The sequence below is a fragment of the Papio anubis genome, chromosome 6 (genome assembly GCF_008728515.1).
Source record: "Papio anubis isolate 15944 chromosome 6, Panubis1.0, whole genome shotgun sequence".
Taxonomy (NCBI): Eukaryota; Metazoa; Chordata; class Mammalia; order Primates; family Cercopithecidae; genus Papio; species Papio anubis.
In genome coordinates, this window is record NC_044981.1 from 70,980,531 (window position 1) to 71,004,278 (window position 23,748).

General features: G+C 37.9%; 1 protein-coding gene across 2 annotated transcripts in view; it reads left to right on the top strand.

The window, feature by feature from the left end:
- LOC101020671 (filamin-A-interacting protein 1) overlaps nt 1-23,748 on the top strand; it is a 140,757-nt gene that overhangs the window by 107,818 nt on the left and 9,191 nt on the right. For both annotated transcript variants that reach the window (XM_031667240.1, XM_031667239.1), the window contains one exon: nt 19,479-19,652. In XM_031667240.1, coding sequence (XP_031523100.1) covers nt 19,479-19,652 — 174 coding nt within the window. The remainder of the gene's footprint in view (nt 1-19,478; nt 19,653-23,748) is intronic.

Genomic DNA, 23,748 nt, shown 5'->3' on the forward strand with positions numbered 1-23,748 from the left:
GAATAGTGCCCCAGTTCACTTTCTGTTACTTGATATCACTGAACAAAAATACCATTATCAGTGTCTGAGAAAAAAAGAGATATGGTACCCTGTCTCTTTAACAGTTTAAGAATAGCAAGCACAGTAGAGTTAATTCTTTTGGGGGCTGTGCCTTGAGAATTTTCTGGCCCAGAATCAAACTACAGATAATTAATTATGTCAGTGAAAAGCTCTGATGGCCTGTTCTCTTCAGAAAAAAGTGACATCATCCATAGAATTCTCTGGCAATAAAGCAGAACAAAGCTGTGAGTGCAGGAAATAACAGACAGATGTCCGTGAGTGCATATTTTATCTACTTCAAAGTGCATTGCAAGAAGTCATGCTCTAGGGCTGTCTCCCAGCAGCAGTGGCTTGGCAAGGGGTCTTGGAGAGTCAGAGAAGTTTACAGGATTGGGTTCACTGCCTCACGTGCCCTGGCCTGAAGATTGAAGTGCAGCATCTTTAAGGAAGTTACTAAAAAAAGATGACAATACTCAAAAAATGTTGGCAAGACCATGAGAAGCCAATCAAGTTATGTAGTGTGGGGAAATTGGACCAGATGGCTAAAGACGGCACCACTTGTGGATAATTGTTAGTACAGGAAACATTACCCAGTAAGTTTTGTTCCAGGACTTTCCTTAGCTCTGTGCTTACATCATATTTTTACTGAAAATTGTTATTAACACCTACAGCAACATATAATGGAAAGAACAAATATTTTGGAGTTGGATAACTCTGTTTTTTACTAACGGGATCTTGGTCAAGCTATTTACTTTCTCTGAGCCTTATTTCATCTATAGAATTGGAATTAAGAAGCAGTAAATTAAATAATGCTCCTGAAAGGAATTTTGTCCACACTAGAGTAAAACGTAAGAATCGGTTGTTTTTAAATTGAACTCTGTCCTTTCCTGCAAAATATATTACATATCTAAATCTACATATCCGAAGTCAGACTTATATTAGCTAGAACAAATGTCTACTACACAAGCAATTTTAGGTATAATAGAAAGATCATTGTTTCAAAATTTCAGGTGCCAGAGGACCAGAAATTCCACTGTTGAAAATTTAGTCCTTTGAGCTGAAATACCTAGCACTTTCTTTTAAAAAAATTGTAGGCCAGGTACAGTGGCTCACGCCTGTAATCCCAGCACTTTGGGAGGCCAAAGTGAACAGATAACGAGGTCAGGGATTTGAGACCAGCCTGACCAACATGGTGAAACCTCGTCTCTACTAAAAATACAAAAATTAGCCAGGTGTGGTGGCGCGCGCCTATAAACTCAGCTACTCAGAAGGCTGAAGCAGGAGAATGGCTTAAACCCGGGAGGTGGAGGTCTTAACCCGAGTGAGCTGGGATCAAGCTACTGCACTCTATCCTGGGCGACAGAGCAAGACTCTGTCTCAAAAAAAAAAAAAAAAAAAAAAAAACCACACACAAAAAATTTGTATCTAATTATCAAAGTAAAACCAGTCTGATATAGATTATTTAGAACATGCATTCTCAGTGTCATCACTACTGTTCTCAAGAGGGTGAAATTTGGTTCTGAGGGTGGTGGTAAATAAATTTTAGATGTGACAATGGTTTATGGCCCTCAAAAGGATCACAGAACATATATATATGTACAGGATATATCTATGGTATTAAAGTTTCAAAAGAGGGCAATACAAGTAAAAACACCTAAAAAGTCTCCTTAGGAGGACAAAAACAAGTTTGAAAAACAATGATTTAGGAAAACAAAACTTAAGAAAAAAGTTTTTCATAATCATCCATAATTCTACCAACATAAAAGAATAATTGTGGCTATTTTGGTGGGTATTTTTCTTCACATGTATTTTTTCCATAATTGCAAGCACAGTATATATGCAACTTTAAATATTTATAATAAGCATTTCCCACATCATTCAGCCACCCTTGGGATATAATTTTTAATCTTTGTATAACACTTTATTCTAGGGGTATAGTACATTTTACTCAAATATTTCCTTATTATTAAATATTTATTTTTCCCTTTTTTTACTATTAAACATAACATCGTATTTGTGCAACCATCTTTGTCCTTCTTTTTAAACTACTCAATTAAAAGGTATAAATGGTTTTGAAGACTTGTGTGTTTCTGTTGCCAAGTTATTTTTAGAGCCATATGTCTTCCCAACAAAATTATGAGAATGCCTATTTATCAAACTCTCACTTTTAATAACTATTATAGTTCTAAAATTTGTCCTGATTTAAGAGGTGAGTAATGGTATCTCATTATTGTTTCAATTTATAATTCTTTAGCTGTCAGTTAAGTTGAACTGTTTCTTAATGAACATTTTATATCTCTTTAGAGAGCTGTCTATTTATACCTTTCAGGCATTTTTCTTTTGAGCTTTAGGGTTCTTCTCACAGATATATGTAAACTCTTTATAATTAAGTATAGTTACCCTATATCTTTCAGAGTTGTTACAAATATTTCCTTTCTTTTTTTTTGTCTTTTAGTTGGCTATGATTGTTTTTTATAGTTAGAATCTCTCTGTTTTTTCTTTGTTATTTTAGAGAAAGTCTTTCCTGTATTCAGAAGTCAGATAACTACCCATGTATATTCATTCATTCATTAATCCAGCAAATATTTATGAAGTATCTGCTATTTGCCAGATACTATTTTTAGGCATTGGGGATAAAGCATAAACGAAGCTTGTTGAACAACAACAAAAAATCTCTGTCCTTAAGGAGTTACATTCTACAGGAGGAGACAGACAAGAAACAAATTAAGTCAGTCAAACAGATATGTTAAAAGATAATAATCCTATGGAGAAAAAGAAAGACAAGAAAAGCCTTAGGATATTTCAGAGATGAGGATTGTAGTTTTAAATAGGAGATCAGGGAAGATTCCACTAAAAAGCTAACATTTAAATAAAGACCTGAAGAAGATGGGAGAGCACACCACGGGGGAAGAGCATTCTAGGCAAAGGGGCAGAGGCCTGAGCGGAGAGTATGCCTGGAGAGTCTGAGGCACAGCAAGGAGGCCAGTGCAGATAAAACCAAGGGGAGAGGAGGTGGTGGTTACAAGAGGGAGTAGTGAAGTCAGCAACAGCCTCTCCAACACTTGGGTCCTGTTGCTGGGTTTGACTTCCCATCCCAGATTTTTCTTCCCTAAGAGTGAGCTTCCTCAGAGTCTCTGTTGTTTCTCCCAATAAGTCGTTCTTGGTTTGACCATTGCAATCTATCTAATACCTTTGAATAAGTCTGAAGTTCAATAATAGACCTCTCTCTCTGTCTCTCTTTTTCTGCCTCCATTAGGCATCTTTAGCTTCTGTGTAAAGCAGTAATGCAAACGAAACAGTTGCTTATTTCTACTTGCAAAAGGCATCTGAATATCAGCAACTTCCAGTCAATATTCCTTGTAATATGTATTTCTATATTTTTAAAAACTGAGTAATAAACTACATTTATACCTAGTAATTAAAAAAAAAAAAAAAACTTGGGTTCTAGTCATAGCTTGGTTGTGAACCAACTGTATATCCTTGGTAGGCGGTAGGCAATAATAACAACTTACTTTTATGAAATTCATAATATTTAGTTCATTTTCAAGGGTAATATTTTAAGTTATTCACCTTACTTCAGCCTAGATTTCTCATTCATAAATGAGAGCATTAAGTTGGATTTTTTTTTTCAGGTATTATGTATAGATAAAGAAATAGAATTCAATTCCTGAATCAGGATCTTTGAAATGAGGGTCATACATTTTATTCTACATATTATCAGCTCTATATTTTAGATTTTGGTGGTGGCAAAACCTATGTTGGTGCCCTTAGTTTGGTATCAATTTCAGTATTAATAAGGGTAGACAGGAACATGCTGCAATAATAAATTAATCTACAAATACCAGTGGCCAAATTCTTTCTCATTACTATATTTGTCCAACTTGATTTGATGGGAGCAGGGGGTGATTTGTGTTCCAGGTAGTCACTCAGGGACCCAGAGGGAGTTTTCACCATCAAGTGAAAATTCCATCAGTTTTCACTTCATGTCCATTAGTTGAAGAGAAAAGTAGAAGAGTTATGCATCAGTTCACTCATCATTTCTCATAGCCTATTGACCACAACTAGTCACATAACCCCCTCCAGTCACAAGGAGGCTGGGAGATGGGGGATACTTTTTATTTGTAATCCTCAAATCAATACTTGCAGTGCTTTCATGGCCATTCCCAGATATGCACAGAGCGGCCAAAAATTTGTGTTGCCTACGTGCATGTTCCCAACGGAGGCCGAACAGGCTTTTCTCTGCCTTCTTGTTTCAGCTCTCATACCGTAGACAAGTATCTTTTTTGCTATCTATTTAGTGCCACTATTTTGCTATCTATTTTTTGTGGTTTTTGTTGGTGATTTTGCTGTTTAAAATGGCCCCAGGCAGAGTGCTGAAGTGCTGTCTAGTGTTCCTAAGTGTAGGACATGCTTTAAGGAGAAAACATGTGTGTTAGGTAAGTTTCCTTCAGACATGAGTCCTTCAGACATAGTGTCATTGATCATGAGTTCAATGTTGATTAAGTAACAGTTTTTATAAAATAAGATGGCTTTAAGCAGAAAAACACACAAAATAAAGTAATGTATTGATTGGTTGATGAAAATACTGTGAAGAAAGACTCACAGGAATCGAACTCTGTTTCCCCGGGGAGCAATGATTCAGTATTCACTAAATTCATGTTTGTGGCAACTTTACAGAACATAACTACTACTGTGAATAATGAGGATCAACTGTTGTTCACTTCTATTTGTTCTTCATGTTCAGTAAGGAATCTGAACCATGGAGACATTTGACAGAAATTTTGTGAACATAAATGAAACTAATAAGTCGATATCTTTTGGAATCTAAACTTTCTCTAGTGAAGGGCAAAAAGGTAGCTTTTTAAAAAGCAGTTCTGTCCTCAGAGGAGAAAATGTACATGCTTTGAAAAGAAGAAGCATAATAAATTGTTGATGGATAAGTAGGATACACACATACACACCATTCAACAAATGTTTACTGAGCACCCACTTGTGTCAGTCATTGTGCTAGGAGCTAGGGACACAAAAGAGAACAAGAGGCTCCTGCCTTCAGTGCTCTCAGTCTTGTGGGAAGGGATAAAGGTGCAATTGTAATTACAAAGTGGTGACTATTGTGATTAGGGAAGTATCAGCCATCAGAAATGGCAGTTCCACAAATTTTATGCTCACTCTCAAGTCACAGAGCATCACGTATCTCCTAAACAATAGCACTTAGGTAACAGTACATATAAGATGTTGTTGTTCAAAACATTTTTGAATGTGTCCCATCTCTGATCCAATATACTGAAAAGGCAAGTTAATTTTGCAAGCAGATACAATTGACTATTTGGCATTTAAACAGGCCTTGTAAGGCCAAATATTGCCCATGAAAAGCAGTTAACAAATCACAAATCTTACATAAGTAGACCTTTTTCTCGAGGGTCTAGTTTCTTTTTTTTTTTTTTTTTTTTTTTAAAAAAAGGACATTCCAAGTAGGAACTCAATGGGAATATTGTTAAAGATGCAATTTTTAAAACATTTAACATTTCTATTTTTTGTGCTTATTTTAATTTTCCTTTCCTAAATCAGAGAGCTTGACTTTCGTTGCATCCTTCATATACAGGCAATACTTACCTTCAGCATGAGTACTAGCAAAATGTGCTATGTAGTATTTTTTCTTCCTGATGCTGGATTTTAAAAAAATACTAAGAAAAGTTTAGAAAAAATAGTAAGATATTTCTGCCGTAATATAATCTTTTGACAGCGGTGATGAGGGAACTGCAGACTGTAAACAGTGTAGTCCAAATTTTTGAATTAGAGAGGGAGCTGCCTCTTTAAATCACATCAACAAATAGTACAAGAGGCCTCCATTTGCACTATTTGCACAAGCTGGCACAAGCTGACATAGGGTTGCTAGTGGTCTGCTAGGTTCATGGCATAGGAATCACAGATGTTGTTATGAATGGTTTGGGTAGTCACCGAATATTGGGAACAACAGGGATGAAGAAAAAAAATGCCTTAGCCTTTGACTTATTGGTTCAGTTTATGGAAAGGCTTTTGGTTATGTTGCCCAGTGGATCAGGCAATTTGCTCTTACCAGAAAAAAAAAAAAAAAAAAGGAAGAAATTGCCTTTCATTGGGCCTCACTGTATGTCAGGCACTATATTAGTCACTTCACAAATATTTCATTCTCATGCAGGTTGGGGAGCTGAAATTCAGAGCTAACTGGCCCAAGGTCACATAGCTGTAGTAAACAGAAGAGCTATAATTTGTCTGACTCCCAAGGGGTGCAGGGTAACCAACATTTACCAGGCACTTTGTATACATTAGCTCAGAGAGGCTAACTCACTCATTCAAGGTCACACTAACAGTAGTACCGACGCATATTTCTAACACAAGAGTCCCTATGGCATGCTCTTTCTACCACATTGCATCTCTTGAGTAGGAGTAAAATTAAGCCAAAAACTAGCTCTGAGTCTACATCAGGAACTTGCCTTAAAAGAAAAACAAAAAGCAAGTGGATTCAGTAAGGACACAACAATATTAATCTTCAGTACATCAGAAAATTGATACTTATAAGGACCACCCTGAGTTTTCAAAAAGATATCATGTACCTTACATATTTTTTAAGTGGAGGGGGACTTTATAATACATTTGAGGATGTACCTGTGCCCAAACGCTTAAAATTTAAATCTCTAATATTTGGCATGCTAACTCTGATTTTTTTGTAAAAGTGAATATCCAGTGTGACATTCCTCATAGGTTCAGAACGGCGAGATTTTCTTGCATTTTTGTTCAAAAAAATCAACAGTAGTTTTGTTACCTTGGTCAAATGTATAAGTGTAGAATTCACTTAGGTCAGAGGCTAAAATGAATAGATCAGAAAACACAGTAAACCCAAAGAAATTCAATGTTATGTGATTCAAATAAACCTCATATAAATTCTGTCTAGACAATGTAGTTTTATTTTGTTTGATCAATATATTTTCTCTTTTGAAAATGCTTTACCCATATCTCCAGACCTCACCAGTCTGAGGATAAAAATAAGATCAAAGACTTTTATAAAGCTATCTTTTCCCTCTCTTGCCCCTGCACCCTCCTGCTCGGTGAGAATGCCAAGCTCCTTTAGGTTATCTCATAAGCCTTGGAAGACCCCAGAAAATCAGAAAATGACCCACACATGTTCCACACACTTCTCTGGGATAATATTGGCATTTGCCATTTGCCCTTTCTTTCCTTCTCCAGCCAGCTGTGGGTCTGATGACTGCCCCTGTAAGTGCACAGCCAACACAGCTGTGTGTGCCCCAAAGACTCTCTCTTCTGTTTATGTCAGTTGTTGTCTACTTGGAGGCTGCTCAGGCTGATGTCTACACTGAGAGCATGATGTAAGCTATAGACAGGGCTACTCTTCCCCACCTTCCCCCCCAACTGCGGAAGCTGTGGTGCTTTGAATTCTAATTTACCAATTCCTCTAGTTCTTACTTGGGTCTTTCATGGCAATCCTTCACCCCAGGACTCAGGCAAGGGTCGATGGGGGTGGGCTACATGGGAGTCTGAGTGACAGACACTGTGCTGCACTCAGACTCACCCTTCCCCTCTGACCCTGCTCTATTGTCCTTCAACCAAAATGGTGCCCTTCTTCCCTGGGGATGAGTTCTTTCCCAGGAAGAGCCTCATGCAAATAGCTGTGGGACAAGGCCACCCGCCAGTCAGTCTTCTAGATTATACAGAAGGATTTCCCCTTGAGGTGGGAAAATAACTTCTAGAGACAACTGAAAAGGAGGCAATCGCAGAAAATTAAGAAAGAGGTGAAGAAAATTTAACTTAATAAACAGAGTTGTACCAGAGATGCTTGATTTGTCCTGGGTCTCATCTAGCTGGTTTGTGTTGAGGGTATTAAGTTTACTGAGCTGATAAACAACCACTGTGAGAAAATGTTATCTAGTTGTACCTTAGCAATGACTTCTCCCATGTTCTAAAAAATTCAGCTTCTCACTGGCCCAGCACGGTGACTCATACCTGTAATCCCAGCACTGTGGGAGGCCGAGGCGGGTGGATCACCTGAGGTCAGGAGTTCGAGACCAGCCTGGCCAACAATAGGGAAACCCTGTCGCTACTGTAGCTGGTGTGGTGGCACGCGCCTGTAGTCCCAGCTACTCAGGAGGCTGAGGCAGGAGAATTGCTTGAACCCGGGAGGTGGAGGTTGCAGTGAGCTGAGATCATGCCACTGTACTCCAGCTTAGGTGACAGAGCAAGACTCCGTCTCAAAAAAAAAAAAAAAAAAAAAAAATCAGCTTCTCACCTGGTTCACAGAAAGCTGGACCCTATCTGCTGATTATGCATACAGGTGGGCAGTTTAAGGGCTCTGCCTAAGGTCTTTGTTAGCACAGAACTGAGAGCTTGCAGTCTTTTGGAATTTAAGAAATTATACACTGTAGGATGATAGCGCTGCATGGGGGAACCTGTGACCTTATCTAATTTTTAATCCAGGACACTGCAGCTGTCACACTATTAATATCCCAATGTGTGTAAAACAGAAAAAAGGAGAAAACCACATAATAAAAATGCATTCAAATCCATGGATGACAGTGACATTTGGATGACTAATTACAGGGAACTATGACTAAACTTTTATAATTTATTACATGGAACTTTAGTTTTTTGTTTTGTTTTGTTTTGTTTTGTTTTGAGATGGGGTCTCAGTCTGTTTCCCCAGCTGGAGTGCAGTGATGTGATCTACCTCCTGGACTCAAGTGATCCTACCTTCTCAGCCTCCCAGGTAGCCGGGACTACAAGCACAGGCCACCACACCTGGCAAATTTTTGCATTTTTTATAGAGACAGGGTTTTGCCATGTTGCCCAGGCTGGTCTTGAACTCCTGGACTCAAGAAATCCACCAGCCTCAGCTTCCTAAAGTGCTGGGATTATAGGCCTGAGCCACTGTGCTCAGCTTGAAATTTTAGTTTTTTCCAAAAATATAATCTCTAGATAGAAAATTGGGAAAGATTTTAATTTTCTTTTCTTAGTTGATTTTTTTAGGCAGGTGAACGTATACTTAAATTTTTTAAATTGTTGGCCAGGCGTGGTGGCTCATGTCTGTAACCCTAGCACTTTGGGAGGCTGAGATGGGAAGACTGCATGAGGCCAGGAGCTCAAGACCAGGCTGGACAACATAGCAAGGCTCCATCTCTAATAAATAAATAAATAAATAAATAAATAAATAAATAAATAAATAAATAATTGTGGTAAAATGTATGCAATATAAAATTGACCATTTTAACCATCTTCAAGTGTACAGTTCAGTGGCATTAAGTATATTCACCGTGTTGTGCAATTATCACCACCATCCATCTCCAGAATTATTTTCATCTTCTAAACTAGAAACTACTCATTTAAAAAAATAGCATCCCTTTCCCCCTTGCTCTCTGCCCTGGCAACTACCCACTATTCTACTTTCTTTCTCTATAATTTGGCTACTCTAAGTACCTGTAAGTGGAATCACACAGTATTTGTCCTTTTGTAACTGACTTGTTATACTTAGCATAACATCTTCGAGGTTCACCAATCTTATGGCACATGTCAAAATTTCCTTCCTTCTTAAGGCTGAATGATATTCCATTGTATGTATGTACCATATTTAGTTTGTCCATTTATCAGTCAATGGACACTTGGGTTCTTCTTATTTTTGACTATTTTGAATAATATTACTATGAACACGAGTGTTCAAATATTGTTTGAATCCCTGCTTTCAATTCTTTTGGGATCATGTGGTAATCTATTTTTAATTTTTGAGGAACTGACATACTATTTTCCATAGTAGCTGCACCATTTTACTTTTCTACCACTAGTGAGTGCACCAGGGTTTCAATTTTTCTGTACCCTCACCAACTCTTTCTCCTTTCTTTCCTTCTTTCTTTCTTTCTTTTCTTTCTTTCTTTCTTTCTTTCTTTCTTTCTTTCTTTCTTTCTTTCTTTCTTTCTTTCTTTCTTTCTTTCTTTCTTTCTTTCTTTCTTTCTTTTTCTTTTCTTTCTTTCTTTCTTTTTCTTTCCTTCCTTCCTTCCTTCCTTCCTTCCTTCCTTCCTTCCTTCCTTCCTTCCTTCCTTCCTTCCTTCCTTCCTTCCTTCCTTTCTTTTTCTTTCTTTCCTTCTCTCTTTTCTTGATATTAATCTATTGGGTTGTAAGTGGTATCATTGTTAATTTTGATTTGTGTTTGTGATATTGAGTATCTTTTCATGTGCCTTTTGGCCACTTGTATATCTTCTTTGGAGAAATGTCTATTTGAGTCCTTTGCCCATTAAAATTTTTTTGCCATAGGAGTTCTTTAATATTCTAGATATGGATATTAATTCTTTTTTCTTTTTTTTCTTTTTTTTGGAGACAGAGTTTTGCTTTTGTTACCCAGGCTGGAGTGCAATGGCACGATCTCAGCTCATCGCAACCTCCACCTTCCAAGTTCAAGCAATTCTCCTGCTTCAGCCTCCCAAATAGCTGGGATAACAGGCATGCACCATCACGCCCAGCTAATTTTGTATTTTTAGTAAAGACAGGGTTTCTCCATGTTGATCAGGCTGGTCTCGAACTCCTGACCTCACCTCAGGTGATCCACCCACCTTGGCCTCCCCAAATGCTGGAATTACAGGCATGAGCCGCCATGCTCGGTCTCTGGATATTAATTCTTATTGCACATACAATATGCAGATATTTTCTCCCATTTTATGGGTTGCTTTCCATACTGTTGATTGTGTTCTCTGATGCAAGGAAGTTTTTAAATTTAATATAGTCCAATTTATATGTTTTTCTTTTGTTGCCTGTGCTTTGGTATCATATCCAAGAAATAAGTGCTATATCCAATATCATGGAACTTTTCTCCTGTGCTATTTCTAAGAGTTTTATAGTTTTAGCTCTTACATTTTTATCAATTTTGAGTTACTTTTTGTATATGCTACAAGGAAAGGTTCCAACTTAATTCTTCTGCATGTGGATATCCAGTTTTCCCAATATTTGTTGAAAAGACTCTCCTTTCCCCATTGAATGATCTTGCACTCTTGTAGAAAATCATTTGTCTATATATGCAATAATTTATTTGTGGGCTCTGTATTCCATTCCATTGATCATATGTCTGTCTTTATGACAGTACCACACTGTTTTAATTAGTGTAAATTTGTAGTAAGCTTTGAAATGAGGAAATGTGAGATCTCCAACTTTGTTATTTTTCAAGATTATTTCAGCTATTCACGGTCCCTTGAGATTCCATATTAACTTATGGATTTTTCTATTTCTGCAAAGTCATAATTGGGATTTTGAGGATTTTACATTTAAAAACTCAAGCTATCATGGTGGTGGCAAAGCAAGTTTTAACATAAGAAATTGCATCTGTTTCTGATATTTTAATAACAGATTTCTTTTGGTAGATATTCAATCTGAAGTGCTACTCTTTTATGAACAAGCTCTATACAGGCTTTTAGGCTACTATTGACTGTATAGTTGTGGAGAATAATTTCTCCAAAGAGAACAAAAGTCACATTTTTAGCCCCAGTGGCCCTTTAACCTAACTACGTCTGAATGTTCTTCTTGTACATAGTTGTATCACGAATCTTGTTAACTTTGATTTCTAAAATTCAGGGGAAAAATGGGTTTAATTTCTATAGTAACAGCTAATAACATTATACATTACATAACTTTTTTTCTTTCAATCTGTTTATAATATTAGAATTTATCTAACTCAGGTAAATAATATAATTCAATTTGTACGAGATTTAAAGATAGTCCATTTCCTGTTGCAGCATTCTGGTGGAATGTACTATTTTTCCTTATTCAGTTTACATATTTTCTTTTTGGAATCAACTTAAAAAGAAGAAAGTGGGCTGGGCACAGCGGCTCATGCCTGTAATCCCAGAACTTTGGGGGGCTGAGGTGGGAGGATTGCTTGAGGTCAGGAGTTCGAGACCAGCCTGGCCAACATGGTGAAACCCTGTCTCTACTAAAAATACAAAAATTAGCCAGGTGTGGTGGCAGGCGCCTGTAATCCCAGCTACTCGGAGGCTGAGGCAGGAGAATCGTTTGAACTCGGGAGGTGGAGGTTGCAGTGAGCTGAGATCATGCCACTGCATTCCAGCCTGGGCAACAAGAGCAAAACTCTGTCTAAAAAAAAAGAAAGAAAGAAAGAAAAAAAGAAGAAGAGAAGACTCCCAAATTACAGACAAATACATCAGTTGAAAGAGTAAAGAGGTTGACAAAATGTAGCTATTTAGATCTTTTGAACAAAGCTAAGTAGTTAAGGTTGTTCTGAGATTTTCAGTGCCAGTTTATGCCTCTCTGACTTTCACATCACTTAATTTTACTTTTCTTTATTTCAGCAAATATTTACTGAGTGCCTGCCATGCAGCAGGCACTCTTTTAGGCACTGTAGACACAGTCTCCCACAGCAGTCACAGTCCTCACAGCAGCTCAAAGCCTCAGAAGGAAATAGACAAGTAAATTAATAAATTACCATATGTAAGTAGATACAGAGTGGTTGAATGGGAAAGCAGAATGGGAAAGCAATCACAGAAAGGGTATGTTACTGATCTTCCAGGACTGTCTTTTCTAGGGCTCCTTGACTCACTGCAACAATGGGGTCATATTTAAGAAGTTAAATAATACCAAGAAGTGATAGTGCTTGGGAACTGTGTCATTCTTCCATAAGCATAGAAATGGATTTGTTCTTTCCTCAAAATGGATCCATCATTATTTAAAGTCAACAGCTTTTGGCAGGAATGCCTTGTTCAAAGTGTGCAGTGTCATTAGGTAAGGGCAGGCTTCTTAAACTTCCCACTGGCTATGCTTCCTCTCAGCCAAGCGAGTGGATCATCATGTTGGGGTGATGGTTACATCGTCTAAGAGTCTGTCCCAAGCTGCCTTGCTGAAGCAAATGCTTTTTTATATCTTTTGTTTTGTTCTGAACACTCAGGTGAATATTAAAATTGTATGAATATTCTGAGTTTTAAGCTACTTATCACCCACCCCAAGTCTTTCAGTAATCTTAGTGCTAAAAGAGGATGCACCATGTTTATCTCCAAGCTCCAAGGCTTGTGGGCATACCATCCCCATTTTAGAAGTGTGGAAGAAGCTATGTCATAGGAGCATAAGAACTAAGCATTCTTTCCTACTCATTATGTTTTTTTCATTCAAAGATAGAAAAGCCACACAAGTTTAAAATACAGTTAAACTGTCGTCAGACATAATAACTAGTAATAGTGCTGTATGTTTTAAAAAAAGCTAAGTTTTGGAAACATGATCAATGAAATTCAGTTCCTGAGCATAATAAGCCCATTTGTGGCTGCCTTGCTAGACACAGGAATATTATGAAATATCCAGTCTCTTTCTGGCTTGGTGTTTGTCATAGGGTGACCAACTTGTCCCGGCTTGCCTGGGACTGTCCTGGTTTGCAGAAGTCTGACTTCACACGACTCAGCTTCCCTTAGTCTCAGACAACCTGGGACATTTGGTCACCCTCATTTGCCCAGAACTGGCACACACTTCCAGCAGTTTTCAGGGATCCTCCTCATATAGGCTGCTGGCTGGAAATGGCCATGATTCTTTGGTGCAGAAAGGTCAGGGACTAACAACACAGGGAGAACAGCAAGAAACCTCTGAGGCAACCAAATCCCTGGGAATCAGACAACTCTGCCAAGAACCTTGAGCTAACACAGCCAAAGTTTTAAGTATTTTTGATGCTGAATTGGTCATCTGTCCTAGAGCAGTGATTTCCAAGTGCAGCTGTGCTTTAGAATCACCTACAGAGATATTTCAAAACACAATTCCTGGCCTGCACCAACAGACTGGCTGACTTAGAATTTCTGTGCTTTTAACATAGCAGATGAATGATGTTTCCAGCACACAAATCTGACCATCACTGTCCTGCTGCTCAAAAACTCCAAAGCCTCTTGCTCTTCTGTGACAAAATCCAAACTCATTGCATGGCTTACAAAGCTTTTCATGAGTTTATTACTCCAGTCTCATATTGCAAAATCTCATGCATTTAAATCTGTTTGGCCTTTGTATACAGTCTTGCCTGGGCCTAGAGCACTCTCACCTTACCTCTTCTTTCTCTAGCTCAAGTATTCATTATGAGATTTCAGGTCCTTAATCCAGGAAGCCTCTTCTGTTAGCTCAGATTCAAGTTAAGTGTTCTTCTAGATGATGTCCTTAGCCCCAATTATTTCCTCCACCTAAGGCTTACTATGTCATATTGTAAACACCTCTCAATTGTTTGTTTGTGTCTCTCCAGACTTGAATTCCCAAGGATGCAGTTATTTCTCCAATACTGAATACAATGCATTGCACAAAGTAAATGTGTGCAAATATTTATTGAAGGAGTGATTAGATTCAGCCCTCTTTTGAACCTGTGCTACTTGTGTGGGTTCCACCTGTCCTGTGTTTTATTCTATCCTCCAATTTGCTCCTGCTTTTCCAGCAAAGCGCAGACTCACTCCATTGACTTTATACAATGAATTGCACACTCACCTGTGGGCCCTAGGCTTCACAGAGCAGCTCTTTGCTGCCCCCACATGTTTTGAATCAGCTTCTTATCCAGTCAACTGAGAAACCGCTTGTTCCACCTGGTGCAGTTTCAGTTGTGGGGTATTTATGGAACATCCTTGTTCTTGGCCTCCCTACACTTCCACTGGCACAAAGAAGAACTATGTCTGATGGAAGAGAATGGTGTGACAACTGTGTCTGTTTCTCTACTCTAATCTCATATTTGTTCTCTATCATCAGGAGTAAATAAGTTGAACATAGAGTCATCTTCAAAGCATTCTTCTCTGGGTCATTTTACATGTATTTAAATATAGTGGTCTATTTTGCAGCTTCCCCACATCCTAGGATTTTAACAAATTGTTTTGGATAAATTTCTATGTGAAAATATTAATGCTCAAGAACAGAAGCTTTCTTACATTTTGAACTTTATTCTTTTATAGAAAAATTAGCAAGTTTCTCAGAAATGGAGATGTAAAGTTTTCTCCCCAAAATATAGAATCTTTTTTTAACATAAATTGAATCATTTGTTTCAAATAGTAAAATAAATTTGTGATCACACAGTCATCTTCATTAATACATTGATTAGATACCACAATTTTATTGATTTACTATTTTATTATTATCACTATTATTCTTATTACAGGCGTGAGCCACCACACCCAGCCTCTTTCCATGATTATTACTATACAATTAAAGAGGCTTTAGTAAATTTATAGTGAATAGTGTGGTTGTAAATAAATGCATTGTATTATATCACCATAACCTCTTTTTCTTCAGTAATTAGTATCTAGGGTAATTAAACTAAGATGAAATATATAGTATATGTAGCATATCACAATTAATACAGTTCAAGCAAAAGTGTATTTCGGGGAAGGAAAGTAATAGGTGTTTGATATCAGTTGGAACACAGGAAACTGTCTTCTAAGAGAATTAGGAAGTTTGGGGTCAAGATGATCAATACCAATAATATATGGATATTTTTAAACTAAATAACTTAAATGATTAAACTGAAATAGCTACCTGCTTACAGTTTTAAAAGTACTTTATTTGCATTATCTTGTTAGAGCCTAACACAGTCCCTATAATGTATAGGGGTTGTGTCCCCACTTTACAGACAAGGAAACAGTCAGGGAGATTAAATAACTTTTGGAGAGACAGCTCTAATTTTGAAATTCCTTTTTGAAAAAAATATTCCTAAGAGTAGATTGTGAAATATCTAGACAGTTTTAACAATATCAGTTTTACATGTTATATTTGGTTAGGGAAAAATGTATCTTATAAAATTCCTTTTCTACCCATGCAGCAAAAAGTTATTTAATCATGGAGACATAACAGAAACCATAGTATATAATTACTATTGTCTCAGCACCTACTGTATGCCAAGTTTTATATTAGGCATCTTATATATTTACGTCTGATTTTAATCTAACAACAAATATATAAGAAAGTTATTATGATCCAACTTCATAAATGATAAATTAGGTCAAAGTAATGTTAACTGCTTGCACAAATCACACACCTTAGCTGAGATTGGAAACTATTTCTGAGTCTCTTCAAAGCTGGACTCATTCTATCATGATATAAATTTTATTCCTATATTTTAATTAAAGTTCATACTTGCTTGATAGCTTTAAGATTTATTTAATTTTCTTTATGCTCGAGCTATGTAAACTTGGGCAAACCAGCAGTAAGATTGTTGCTCTCAACATTACTTGATACAGTTTACATTTAAGAGCCACTTTCTGATTACCTTTATCCATAACTAAGGACAAACACTTTTTCAGAATGTCATTTGTGGAAAGACCACATGGAAATAGTTCTGCTGTGATTCCTTCAGCTGTCTAGTTAGAATGTGACTAAATCATAATAAATTTTAGGTGAGAAAACCTATAATCCTTATACTATGCTGTTTTCAGTACACCTACCCAGCTCAGTGGCTGTTTTACCTCTGGCTTTACTGGTGTGTTTGAAATAATTCTGAAAGAAATCAAGACAATGCCAAAAAGAGGGTATAGAATAATCCTTGAGCAATTTTTGTTTTATGTCCTCCTTTGTGTTAAATCCTAGGTACTGTGCATAGGACTGTCTATAGCCAGAATGAAGGTGGCTTTCTCAGCATTGGGTGCATGAAAAAGAACTTTCTATGAAATTATTTGCCTTTGTTTTATTTATGGGGAATAAGGAATGATGAAGTATTTCTTTTTTCTTTATGAAAGCACTACTTTGTTTCTCTTTGTAAAACTAGCTACATATTTACTGTAGAAAATTTAGAAAATACATACCTGTAAAAACAAAAAGAAGAGGTTAAAAATACAAAAATTAGCCGGGTAAGGTGGCATGTTCTGTAGTCCCAGCTATTCGGGAGGCTGAGGCAGGAGAATCACTTGAACCTGGGAGAGAGAGGTTGCAGTGATCCAAGATCATGGCGCTGCACTCCAGTCTGGGTGACAGACTGAGACTCTGTCTCAAAAACAAAAACAAAAGCAAAAAACAGAAAAACAAAATAAACATCAAAAAAAAGCCCTTAATATTACTACCCTGTCTTCTAAGCCCTTTTCTTTTAGTATTTCAGAAATTTTTAATCAGTATCTCAATTTATAGTATAAACAACAGTACATTCTATTTTACTTTTTATATTAAAATTTTTTATTTATTTATTTTTTCAAAGGACAGTACATTCTATGTCTGCTCTATAAGACTTCACATTTCACATGTTAGAAAAATGAACTTTAGAAAATGGCCTTTACTTCATCTGATTTAAAGATGAGAAACAGACAGTAGTTTGTTATCAAGAACTTCCAGCTTGCCAACCTTCTATCATCGCCATTTTTTCACTTTAAATGTGATTCTAAATTTTCCTTTCCTGTCATTACATAAGTCACTAAATTCACAGTATGGTGTTTCTTCTTTAAAGACGAGTTCGTCTCTTTCGGATTTGGTCAAAGCAAAAAACTGACCTAGGGTGTGAGGATAATTTAAAGGAGAAAAGTGATGACAGCTTTTTAAGATCGGAAAAAGGAAATGTACTTGCACCAAAGTAAGCAAGTTGACTTTGGATGATGCCAAGGATTTGTATTCAATTTAGTTGCTATGTCTCGTAATCTATTAGTGTGGCACAGTACTCTGAACCCTGGAATCACCTGGGAGCCTTAAAAAGCGTTGATGTATATAGGTCCTTCCCCAAAAGATTAGAATGTAATTGGTCTGGAACGGCCTGGGCCTTGGGATTTTTTAGAGTTCCTCAAATGACTTCAGCACAGTCAGCATTGTGAATCATTACTTTAGAACATGCTTTATATATTCACCTATGTCAGATGAACACAGGAACACTTTCTGCCTGAAGACCAGTAGCAGTCTACATAACTTGAGGCTCCTTCAGTATAGATTGGGAGTTATGCCTTGCACAATGGTGCCTGGCAGAGAGGATGAACAGGGCTAAAAGACAGCCTGCTCTTCACTCACTAGGTGAGCTGCGCTCTGACTCAGGGCTGTGTCTCCTAGATAAAGTGGGCACCTTTTTCTAATGAGCACAGTGTACAGGCTAACTTGACCCTGCATCTGTGCTTATCTTCTTTCAACCTGCATGGAGACACATTGCCTTTCCATTAAACTATTTCCTGACTTCAACATTCACTAACATTCTAAACCACCAGGTTCTTCAAAATTCATATTTTCCATTTTTGTCTTGAAGTGAGCATGTGTATATGTGGCAGAAACATTTCAAATCTGCAAATTCCAGTTCATTGACATCTCAGTAATGAATTATTCTGTAGCCATATGGAATTAGATTAATTTGGAGACTGAAAAGGCAACAAAAGTGAGAAACCTCGAGAAAGACAAACTTTATAACGGTCGTATTGTGAACACTCATAGCTGACTAGTTAGCTCTCTTCTTTAGAATATCATAATAATGAACCAGGTTTATAATTTCAGTCCCACAGTTAGCATCAATATAGGAGAAAACTCTATTCGATTGTCATAGGCTGAAACTTTGTTCCCAACCAGATTTTTCTTTAGTACAAGTTGGAATGAAGTCAGGGCACTTCTTACCCATCACCATTACTGGAAAAACAGCTCCAAGTGTGTCCCTATATGGAAATACATTCAGCAAATGTCAGCTCCATCATAAGTAGAAAGATCATCCCTACTAACCAGTGCAAAACATAAGCAGGTGTATTTGCATTATGTGATGGGAACCACAGACTGTATGATATAAAGCCTACAATCATGGTTTTCTTGAAAGCTTCAGTAATACGTTGTGCTAAGAAACAAACAAACAAAACTGACCTACCAAGCTGACTCATCTAACTGACAGTCTGGATGTTAAAGGGGTGTAATTTCACCTTTATTGTGAATACATTAGATACATTAGATTTGAAAAGGACAGCCAAGCATCATATGAGTTCTCAACCATGTGTTTCTGTGCAAAATGAATCACCTAATGAGAAACAGGAAATCATCAATAAAGGCTGTTTGTTAATTGACACATGAAGTTATAACTAGAATGGAGGCAGCAGGGTTTTATTTTAAACCAGATTTGAATACTACATTGAGAACATCAACAGAAAACTAGAAGATTTTAGACTGTCATTGACCTCGCGTGCACTGAAACAGGTTAAGTATCCCAGGACCAGCCCTGCTTGCCTCCCTCCACCACCCCATCCCGAATTATTGCTACTTAGATAAAGCAATTTTTATGTAGTTAATATTAGCACAAATCCTTTTTTCTGCTCGCCTGCTTCCTAGCAACCTGAAGCAGAGTATCTGCTTGCCAATCTGCTTTTGGTTAAAAAAAAAAAAAAAAGAACAGAATACCCAATGAATTTGCCAATAGCCCTGACAAAATGGGGATGTATTCAATAAGCTCTCTGTTGATATTTTGAGCCCAGTATGTGATTTACATTGTCAATCATCTGATCTTGCTGCATTTTCTATTACAGGCCAGAGAAGACGTGATCCATATGCTGAAGACGGAGAAAACCAAACCTGAGGTTCTGGAGGCTCATTACGGGTCTGCGGAGCCAGAGAAAGTGCTGCGGGTCCTGCACCGAGATGCCATTCTTGCCCAGGAGAAATCCATAGGAGAAGATGTCTATGAAAAACCGATTTCAGAGGTAAAAATATGACACCAACAAGTCCCCTGGAAGGGAAGGAACCTCAGGGAGATATCTTCACATTCTTCCATTTACATGCTTTAACATTTTCTTTCAAAGGCAAAATTTTGATGACACACTAATATAAAATTAAAGTGTAATTAAATAAGTCAAGGGTTATAGTGGATAAGCTTCAATGTTAAGAATTGTAGAAGCTTTTCTTTAAACATACCAAAGCCTGAAATATATTTTTCCATGTGGTTCTGATAGTTACATGCGCTTGCAGTATATTATTATTTTACTTCTCTAAGAAATGATAGTGTAAAAATTTGAAGTGCTTACCAGTTTTAACATTGAGCTGTCATGATTCTTACAAAATTGGTAACCTAAAATTAAATTGATCTTATCACTGATATGGTTATAAAGACACTTTTTTCGAATTTTATAAACTCTTTCATAATTAAAATGGTCTAATGTGAGTGGCCAAAATATAGTGATTGAGGCAAAATCCTTATGAAATACTTAGGGCAATTCTTTAAGATGAAAGGAATTCTAATAGGGCTATGACTATTATTATCGATTACTCATAATACCACATTTTAAAAATACTCTCACATTGTAGTAGAAGTTCGAGCCAGATTAGGATACAAGTTTTTCACATTGACCCTTCAGACTTTATATTAAAAAATTTACAGATGTGAAATTACTGTCATGAACCAAAAAGAGAACAGAAATTAAAAGTCTGAAACAACTTACTATACGTTTAACATGTAATTTATGTCAAGCCTTTGGAGCAGCTCAGTTTGATAACTCTCAGAGATAAGATCTGCTTTAGACAGCATTCACAACAGACTGATGGTCCCATAATTTTTAAATTTCTGCAGCAAGAATAAACTGGAGCTCTATTCTCATCTTTTTTTTTTTTTTTTTTTTTTGAGACGGAGTCTGGCGCTGTGTCACCCAGGCTGGAGTGCAGTGGCGATCTCGGCTCACTGCAAGCTCCGCCTCCCAGGTTCACGCCATTCTCCTGCCTCAGCCTCCGAGTAGCTGGGACTACAGGCGCCCGCCACCACGCCCGGCTAGTTTTTTGTATTTTTAGTAGAGACGGGGTTTCACCATGTTAGCCAGGATGGTCTCGATCTCCTGACCTCGTGATCCACCCGCCTCGGCCTCCCAAAGTGCTGGGATTACAGGCTTGAGCCACCGCGCCCGGCCTATTCTCATCTTTTCCTAAAGAGTTAAGAGATGATTATACGCTAGGATGCAGTCAACAGGCTGGATCTACTTTCATGTCTGAGACCTACCACTGCTAGCTGTGTATGGCTATAGGCAGATTATGTAAGCTCTTTAAGCCTCAGTTTCCTCAACTGTGGGGTGTGAGGAACCACAGTGTCTGCCTCACAGAACTGCTGTGAGGATTTAATAAAGCAATGCCTATAAAACTCTTAACATAGTCTCTGGCACATTCTAGGTACTTAACAAGTATTAGTCATTAGTATTTGCTGGGATTCAAGAATAACTGCTCATACCCTTAATTGGTTTGAAACTTGGGAAGATTTGAGGAGTAAAAGACACAGAGGTCAAAAACATATATTTAATATGATAATAATAATAATAATAATAATAATAACAACTTGGATTAGAGAACTCAGCTTGGATAAATGGTCTCATTTGGGCTTCTGAATTCTTTTCTTCCAAGGCTAGAGCTTGGGATGACATTCCCCACCCTCACCACCAAGGGAGAGGTGGGTCTGCAGAGAATACACACTTACCCAGGATTACTGCCTCCAATCCACTGGGTTCTGTGGGCTGAACACAGAGAGAGGAGTTTCCGACCTACCTTTAGAAAGTAGGCCTGACCTAAATATTCCTAACTCAGGGACAGAGGATCAGAACAGAAAACACTCACCCTGTGACTTGTCCTTCTGGAACTGGCTAAGCTGGGCATATTTCATGGTTCCTTTCTCCTCTTAACAATCTGAAGAGTCGTTTCCCCTTTGGGGAGAAGTGAGTGAGAAGGCAGAGAGAGAGGGCAGAAAATACTTCTCCTAATACTGCCAAAATGAAGTCCATTTTGTGAGAGAAATAAAATGATAGAAGGAGAAAAGATTTCCTTCCAACACTTACAAATTTTGGGTCTGTTAACCCTTTGAAATTAACAGTCAATTTATTGTTACCTAGGAGCAGAATCCTGCTTCCAAATTCACGAGGCAGGAACTGTGATACATCACTGTTCCATTAGCCTCCTGGGATCATGAGCAGGTAGTCTAGCTCTTATTTCCTAGAAGCCATATTATATCTTAAGCCAAAAATCACTGCTCTTTCTTATTTCCATACCGTATTAGGCCCAGCAGGGGTATCCAGTAGAACTCACGAGAAGTTAAGCAATGAACCCAATACAGTGGACCTTTTTCCCTTGCCAAATAGCTGGGGAAAAATTAAACAGCAAATATTAAATCTCTCTGCCCTTCTTTGTAAATTAAAGTCTGGGATATCAGAGTTCATAATTCTTTTTTTTTTTTTTTTTTTTTTTTTTTTGAGACGGAGTCTCGCTCTGTCACCCAGGCTGGAGTGCAGTGGCCGGATCTCAGCTCACTGCAAGCTCCGCCTCCCGGGTTCACGCCATTCTCCTGCCTCAGCCTCCCGAGTAGCTGGGACTACAGGCGCCCGCCACCTCGCCCGGCTAGTTTTTTGTATTTCTTAATAGAGACGGGGTTTCACCGTGTTAGCCAGGATAGTCTCGATCTCCTGACCTCGTGATCCGCCCGTCTCGGCCTCCCAAAGTGCTGGGATTACAGGCTTGAGCCACCGCGCCCGGCCAGAGAGTTCATAATTCTTAAGCAAAATTCCAAAAACATTGAAGGTTTTGATTTCTTTCCTTCCTAATTTTGTATTCTGCTTAGCTTTAGCCAGTGGGATCTCAATTGATTGTCTGGGTAGAGTTTGTTTTTGTTTTCCCCTTTAGTAAAAAACCCTGGACTCACTGGCATTTTCAAAGTTGTATTAATATATCCTGAAGTCCCTAGAGTCTACTTTTTTCTGAAGAATCTAAAGAATTATTAGGACACATGCAATTATCAGAGTACAACTTCACACTCATAAATTTAAAAAATACAAGAGAGTCTCTAGCACTAAGATACATTTTTCTCAAGCAAAATGATATTCCTTGACCCTAGGACTCAGTATAAAGAAGGTCCATGTTACTCCTGCCAGAGACTAAAGCAGAGACTTAGGGCATGTCTGAGGGAAGGAAGGCAGATAGAGAAAATCTTCAGCCATAGCAGGGTTCTGGTAAGCCTGCTCTTACCAGAGCCTGTTGTCATCAGCAGCTTAATAATTATGGGAAGTGGCAAGCTCGAGATTGGGTGGAGCCTCTGTGCAGGTATTGTCTTTGCCTCAGTGAGTGGCATTCAAAACATTCCTGTCTTTTTGTAAAGTCTAGGGATTTGCAGTGGTGACCTCTTCAGTGCCTAGGTCTCATTTTAGGTACTCAATTTTCCCATCTGAGTATTTAAACTTCTTTGGTCTTTTTCTTTTTTCGGGCCCTGTTGCCAGGCCTAGGAAGCCCATCGCTTTAGAGGGTTACCCTTCTGAAGCCTGTGTAATTTGAGGCCCAGAAGGGATCAGACCTTACTCTTCCTCAGAACTCCCCTCATGTTTGAACTTTCAATCTTTGAGTAACTTGTCTGACTCAAAAATATTTCTTCTGCCACAACTTTTCTGTGTAGGAAGGCTCAGCTGAGTTGCTGCTTCAGCATTTTAGTCATTTTCTTCAAGTGCTCCCAGACATTTGTTTTTCTAATATTGCCTTCCATATTCTACATTATGTGGGCTCCCTCAATGAGAGATGTGAAATCAAAGAATTCTGAGTCTGCCAAGAGTATTCTTTGTTAAACCTAAATCTTATCTATTTTCATCTTCTTGAGTTGGATAATCTTCATTAAAGGGCCTTTTTCCATTACACCACACCCACATTTGAACTTATCTAATGTTGTCCTGCCTAAATTCCCTTTTCTTTGTCTCATCTTTCCTTCAAACACCACATCCCAACATTTCTTGAGTATGTTCACTCAGGGCCCCAGTAATATTGGCGATTCCAGTGGACGTGGTGTCTCAT